General features: G+C 38.8%; 1 protein-coding gene across 1 annotated transcript in view; it reads right to left on the reverse strand.

Annotated features, from left to right (window-relative positions):
• Positions 1-2,160: 2,160 nt before the first annotated feature.
• Positions 2,161-7,914, reverse strand: part of Pgap1 (post-GPI attachment to proteins 1) — an 82,316-nt gene continuing 76,562 nt past the window's right edge. The window contains exons 26-27 of the mRNA XM_021162705.2: positions 4,939-5,043; positions 2,161-3,952 (exon numbers count right to left, since the gene is read on the reverse strand). Coding sequence (XP_021018364.1) covers positions 3,814-3,952; positions 4,939-5,043 — 244 coding nt within the window. The 3' untranslated portion in view covers positions 2,161-3,813. The remainder of the gene's footprint in view (positions 3,953-4,938; positions 5,044-7,914) is intronic.

Raw genomic sequence — 7,914 nt, forward strand, 5'->3', positions numbered from 1 at the left:
ATTTTTTTTTTCCAAATGATTTTTTAGAACCACTTCCCATATGCTTAAGTACAGCATTCTAAAAGTTTGCATCAAACCAAATAAAGCAAGGGACTGCACTCATTGCACAGTTATGGAATCAACTGCTCTGGTTTACTTCATGATATTTGTGGATCCCCACCTCTTGAGTATTTGTGTGTGTGTTTACATGTTCACATATGTGTACCCATGTGTATATATGAAGGTGGAGGGAGAGGTGAGAGGGGTAGGGCAGAGGTCAATGCTGGATGTCTTCCTCAATCACTTTCCACCTCATTTTTTGACATAAAATCTTTCACCAATCCTGAAGCTTGCCAATACGGCCAGGCTGGCCAGCCAGCAAGCCCCAAAGATCTGTCTGTCTCCACTGCCCCAGTGCTGGGATTGTAGGCATGCACTAGTTAGACAGTTTCTCACATAGACTCTGGCAGTCTACACTTGGGTCCTCATGCTTGCACCGCAGGCATGTGACTGTCTGAGGTATCTCTCCAGGCCTACTTCTCATGTGCCTCCTGCGGCTTTCAAGAACTAAAAACTGAGTTCTGCTTCCCTCTCCTTCAGTATCTTCCATAGGAGGGATTAAGAGAGTGCATGGTGAAATGAACACATTATGCTATAAGTGCAAAGACTAAAAGGCTAAAAAGAAAAAATGTACAGGGACTTGATAGGCAATCAGCCTTGTATGCGTTGGTGAGCATTGTGAAAATGTGTCATATTGACATGTGTGATAATTATAAAGATCACTCAATAAAAAGTATCCCTTCATAGTCAGCTGAAATTACATAACTAAAATATAAAAAGATTTAAAAGACTAGCCAATACATGATCAATATAGACATAGGACAACCTCAAAAATCGGTGTTAATCAAGCATAAATGGTTTCTTTTGAAGTTTTCATTATAGTGACACCAAGAAAAGAGTAAAATATACTTAATTTTGGCATGGAATGAATCCAGACAAGCTGTGTATTACTCAATAGTAGAGAACATAACTAACATACACAGGTTCCGGATTCAATCCCTAGTATACTCATTCACATAGACGCAGAACTGCAATAGCAGTCAGGTCCAGGGGCTGGAGAGAGGGCTTCGTTAAGAGTGCTTGCTCTGAGTTTGGTTCCCAGCATTGACATCCAGCAATTCACAACCCACCTCTAACGTCCTCTGCTGGCCACAATGAGCACCAGCACACATACGTGTACACACACACACACACACACACACACACAAAATCAATCAATCTTCAAAAAAATGATCAGGTCTAAATTATAATAGCAATAATCTATGAGGGCATTTTAAAAATACTAAGCACTCAATAATCAGACAGATAAACTGTCTGATATATACCCAATCTACTTACAAGCAAGAACCCAGTTGTTAAATAAGTACATTTACCCCAAAACTCAATTTCTTAAAAAAACAAAAACAAAAACATGACAACAGAACTCAAAAATTTGTTGTATTAATCTCTACCATAATCTATATTCATGTAAACATGATAGACAAAAGTATGTAATGTTTATATGAAATCACTTCCTTTTAAGGGATAACACTTTTCCTAATCAGATAGTCTACCTAGCTTTCTGAGTCTAAATGCTTGATGAAGATTCTATCAAAGCATGCCCATCTGTGTTTATGTGTGAGTGTGTATCTCTGAGTATGTGTGGCAAATGGCTGAAGACCCAGGCTACTATTATTTGAAATATTTTGCTGGCATAAATAAGACTTTAAGGGCTTAGGGAATTAGTACTTTCAGACAAAAATATTGTTGTTAGTATTAATGTGCTTTAATAACAAATATACTACTCGTAAAATCAAACTTGATACAACCCATTCATGAGCAATACTGGCTAAGCAGGGAGACTTTAGATCTCATAAATAAATAAACATGGCTGTCAAAAAGTCTAACACCAAACTTTGGAAAGTTCTTTCTATGTGTATATGTATGTTCAAATTCAGAAAGTTAAAGTATTCAGTTGCCATTAAGTTGAGCTACGTCTATAATACCACTGACAGAATGAAAGACAGCATGTGTAGAGAGGCCACACATCTCCAGCAAAGTTAGAGCAGATACATTCCTACTTAGATATGTAAGTGTTGTGCCATGAGAAAATTGTAATTATCCAATGAACTCACTCTTGGGTACTCCACAAACACTATGGTACAGTTTATTCCTTTTGACTCTCTTCTAAAACAAGGGACTAAAGGGTCTAACATGTCTAGTACGATGGCTTTCCTTTAAAAGTCTTAATAAGTGAAAATATGAATATTTAACAAGCACGATGCCAGTCAGACAGTGACAGAATCATACAAACCAACTAACTCTGTGGTAATAACCTCACCCTTTGATTAGCTCTGAAGAAGCAAAGGTCCAGGGAAGAACTAACGTGGCTGACGTGGGCGGAACCCTCCGGTTGGCAGTAGCAGCTGAGAGGCTGTGACACCGTGTGTAACAGCCGATAAAACAAAGCGGATTCTCTTAGTACCATTCCTGGGTACTGAGAAGGACGTAAGTTCACAAGTGCAACTGTGAATTCCGTAACATGGAGGACTTCACGGGAAAGGCTTATGGGCATTTACAGGACACACATCTAAGTGAAGGGTTTGACGACACAGGTCTGACTCAGCTTGAATTTATTCTAATTGAAGGCAAAGAGCAACTATATTCTTCAAGCTCCTGACCTTCCTATTTTTCTGTAGCTAAGAATGAACTATAATTAGAAATGAAATAAAATGTTACCCCCACTCCCCGAGGTGGCAAAATTATAGTCTTAGAGACACCTCTACAAACCAAGATTCTGCTCTTAATGAGTGATATAGGTGTGCAATCTATTCAGGCAGTGTTCACATTTTCAGTAAAGGCTGTCAATTGTTTCTCTATTAGTATATAGCTTTGTACATTAAGTACAATGTTGTATTTATGCTGAGACCCTTCCTCCTCAGTAGACAAACAAATGATGCAAACCCAGAGTTGTTCTGGCGTCTGGATTTATCCCTTTAACAACCTATCATTGCTACAGGCACTTTTGGCAACCACTGGGTCAAGGATTTAAGTCAGGGGCAGAGGCTGACTGTGTCAATGCAGAATCTGCAAGAACATTCTTTTGTTAATAGATCTTTTGATAGATCTCTTCCATGCTTCTAATATTCACCAAGTATACACTGTAAGATTCATATTTGAAAGCTCATGAAAATGCCATTGTTTTGAATCTGAACTGCAGCGATTAACAAAAAACCCTCCCTTTAATTTGAGGCTCTTTTTCACAGATGTAAGATGATGAATCAAACTTTGTCCACTATGGCTGCCAAAAATTGACCAGACTCCATGACCATTTTACTTCTGAGAAAACAAGTTGTCACTTCTAACAATCTTTTAAGACTTATTTTGAATATGTAAGTTATAACAAATATAAAACCCACTTTTCAAATCAAAGTCTGATGAAACTAGCAGAAGTTTCACTTAGACTGCACACAGCACTGCATCTATAGTCTTTAGAAGGTTCCTGGGATGGCAGATGAAAGCTAGTTGGTATGTACAGGAGTCCTTAAGACAGAGGCCACAGAATCCCTTCACTAATCTGTCAGATATGACAAGTATACAGATGCTACACCACGGACTGAAACCATGCTTCAACTACTTCCCTCAAGCATTACAAAACTAATTTCCTATTTTCAATACTGTAAAAATAGACTTGTCTTCTCCAGAGGACCTCACTGTTCCTGGTGGTGGCGCTGTATGTTCACTGTGTCACTGGTCCAAAAGGCATGAGCTGCTTCTCCCTCCTTAAGTCCAGTCTTACATAAAGTTGCATAACGCATGGAATACAAGAGGGATGATCACAAAACACGGGACCCTGTATAAGTGGGAGGAGCCGAAAGCAATCACGCCAACAGCCAGAGGAAGTGGGAACTGGGAGACGGTCTTCAGCAATTTACTGTAAAGGGATGGAGAAATATGCATTATTAGACAAATTACATCGTGAGCCAAAATGAAATATCTAAACTTTTAATATTGCTTTGGAAAGTTAACACTGTAAGTGATATTTGCTTGTACTTATTTAAATTTTATTTATTTATTTATTTTTAATTTTCTGGTCACCCTCTTTTTTTCTTGGGGTGTTTTGTTTGAGACAGCATCTCACTATGTAGTCTTAGCTGGCCTGAAACTTACTTTGTTGACTAGGCTGGTCTCAAACTCACAAAGATCTGCCTGCCTCTGCCTCCCAAATGCTGGGATTAAAGTTGTGCACCACCATGCCCAGCTCTTTTGGTTTTCTGAGATAGGTGGCCAAGTCAAGATTTGCTCTCATTTCTCTCTATCATTTATTTATTTGAGAATTGGGCCAGTGTAGCTCAAGCTGGCCACCAAGTCTGAGGATAACGTTGGCTGTAGGTTTTACCCCCCCTGTGCTCAGACCACAGGCACCTCTGCTCCTACCTTAGCCTGATCCTGGAACAGCTCCAAGTGTCTCAAAGCTTGGAGGTCTCCCAGAGCGAAGGCTCAGTCAAAAAAGTTCAAGTGCTGTCACGAAGCACATCAACCATGAATACAAGCATAAAAGGCTAAGCCTTCAAGTACACACTAAGGCCTCAAGTACTTATTACTCAGCTGCTGCAAAAGGCCAGTCTTAGCTACAGTTCAATCTACTTAACATTACTCCTATCTTTTGGAAAGTTAAATCTTAGATATCATATAAGAGTTAAGTTTTAAAAGAAAAAAAAAAGACGCATTTTTTCCTAACAAAACTCCTACTCTTCAGAAAACAAGCATAATATACGTGCATATGAACTATATTTGCATATAAATGATAGTCACCCTATGGTTTTAGTTTTAGTAACAGTCAAGTTAAACATAAAGAGTATATTTCAAGAAATAAAGTGATAACATCCAGCGACACATGGAGGAAATAAACTGTCCTACCTGGACTTTACTGAAACAGTGTGAGTGTTTCCGAGAATTGCTATAGCTGGAATAAGGAGAAATGCCAGGGGTTTGCATGGGTCAGGACTAAGTTTAAAATAATACCTAGGACAAAAATAAAACATGTATCAACAAAGCAGTACTGATGGTTTTAAATGATCAGAATCAAACTCATTTTCAAAACGTTCCAGTAACATTACAGTTATGAGAGCCTAGACTGCTCTCGAAGCCGCTAGTAACAATTGTTGCTCTACATGGTCCCCAGAAGCAGGGTTGCACGATGGGCACTACACTCAGAAGTCCCTGAGGAAATAAAGATATCACTGTGGAAAGTACTCTAAACTGACTAAAGGCCCACACAGCTCTGGAAAACAAATGACTTAAAATACATTAATCTGTCCTTATACCAAACCAGATAATATAGAGTCTCGAGTAAAATAACTTCTCATTAGTTTTTAATTTCATAATAATCACTTGCAGTCATTGACAGTAAGAATCCCATAGCCTTTGAGAACCTGACTTTTTCCTCAATTCTGACTAAATTTGAACAAAATTCTGGATCTTGACTAAAATACAAACAAAAGGATTTCAACATCTGGTAACCTTTGATTTTGTTTCCTGAGTTTTGATTCTGCCATTTTTCAACCCCATGTGAGAAGGACCAGAAGTTCCAACCACAAGTGAGCCAGGCTGTCTGGGACAACAGAAGTGCACAGGAGAAAGCCACCATCCTTGCAAGCTTTAGCTGCAGTAGAGGGTTATAATGACAGTGACCCCTAAAGTACACCATAACACTGCAAACTGACCTTTTAATTTTAAGCAGAAGTAAGGACCTTCATGATAAGAATTATCAAGAGTAATTCAGGGACATGAAAGGAGCAGAGCAGGAGAAGATACTTAAAGATATACCACATACAAGAGGAGGAAGGAGGCGCACAGCATGAGAACTTGGGAAAGAATCTCGGGAGAAAATCAATAACTACATGAGACAGGAACAAACCAAACATAGCAACAGCATGTAAGCAAATCTCTAAGAAGGAGAAATGAGTGCACTTTTCAATAATTACACCAAACAGAAACAGTCTAAACTCTCCAATTAAGATATGAATGGGCTGAACTGTGTGTGCCCTCAGAAGGAAACTCATCTCTCTGACAAAGATGAGATGAAAGTGCAGGAATGGAAGGCGAGCATTCTGTCTAGACAAGTCGGGAACCGGAAGGCAGGCGTTCCCATCATCTAGGTAAGTCAGGGATGGAAGGTTCCCATCTGGATAAATAAAAGTAGCTACGTCGGCAGCTGAAAAAGCAGACTTCATGAAGAAAAACAAAGAGTTCAAAGAGATAAAGAAGGTAACTATACATTAATGAAGAAAATGGCCCATCAAGAAGATATAAGGGCTCAAGAGCTGGCTCAGCATTTAAGAGTGTGGTATACTCTTACAGAGGACCAGAGTTGGTTCCTAGAAGCCATGACAGATGGGTCACAACTATAACTCCAGCTCCAGAGGACCCGCTTTCTCTGTCCTTCAAAATGCATCTGCACTCATGTGGATGTATGCACACACAAACACACACTCATGCATAAAGTTAAAAATAAGGTAAATAAGCCCTCAAAAAGATATAAAAATCAAAAATATATATGATGAATGTTGAAATCTATACATTTCATAAAGCAAGAGCTATTGGACATGAAAGAAGAGACTGAGCCGGTACAATGGTGACATCCACACGCTCTCATCAAAAGCTCAACCATCCACACACTCCTCCCTCAAACTATTTCAAATATCAACTGTACTTAACAGACACACATATTCTATCCGCCACCTGTGAAATACACATTCTTGTAGCCTACAGGATTTTCTCCAGGAATAAGTCATATTATAGGGCCTTAAAGCAAGTCTTAATTTTAAAACACTAAAATAATTTTTGTATCTTACCAAATCATAAAATTATAAACAAAAGAAACTACAGAATTAATATTAGCAAATCAACTTCAATAATATACTTTTGAATAGTCAGTGGTGTTGATTTCCTTAATCAAGGGAAATTTAAAAATTTGATAATCAAACGAAAATGAAACGTCACTTATCAGACGCTTTGGAACAAAGTAAAGAGAGTTTTTAACAGGGAAGTTATAGCTGTAAGGACCTACCTTAAAAAAAAGGAAAACAGATCTCAAATATCAAATTAAACTCTAAGTTAGCAGACAGATGAACACTAGGACAGAAATTAATGAAATGGAAACTAAGGAACAGTAGAGGGGACCATGAAATAAATAGTAAGCTCTCTGAAATGGTAAACAACACTGGCAAACCCTTACCAGTGTTTGCTGAAAAATTTCACACATTAGAAAAAACCATGCCACACCTGTTTTCCTGACTCCAGCTTACTTCACGGAATTTGGTAACCTCCAAGTTCATCCACTGTCTTGCAAAACCCACCATTTTGTTCTTCATGGATGAATGACATTGTGTATTCGTGCTATACTTTCTTTACTCATCCATGTTAATGAGCCTCTAAGCTCATTCCTAACTTGGCAGCTGTTGGTACTGTTGTACCTGATCATGTGCGGGCACAGCTGTTGCACAGAGTGCTCTTTGTGGGTGCAGCATTGCTTTGGCTGTTTGGAATCCACTGTGCTTCCAAATAAGTGTTAACCCTGCTTCATTCAGCCTCCTAATTACGACTATTCCTAGGCATTTCCCTGACTTTTTTAAAGGTTGCTTAGACAAGGTTTCATTGGAAAGAGGGGGACCAATGGAGAAGAGAAGCTGGGACACAAGAAGATGACCTCAACATAGGAAAAGGCATGTACAAACAAGTCACAGTGAAATCCACTATTTCTTTTTTCTATACCATGCATAATAAAATGGTTTACATATCACTCAACCCTGAGATTCCACCTCACACCAGTCAGAATGGCTAAGATCAAAAACTCAGGTGACAGCAGATGCTGGTGAGGATGTGGAGAAAGAG

The sequence above is a fragment of the Mus caroli genome, chromosome 1, assembly GCF_900094665.2.
Source record: "Mus caroli chromosome 1, CAROLI_EIJ_v1.1, whole genome shotgun sequence".
NCBI classification, from domain to species: Eukaryota; Metazoa; Chordata; class Mammalia; order Rodentia; family Muridae; genus Mus; species Mus caroli.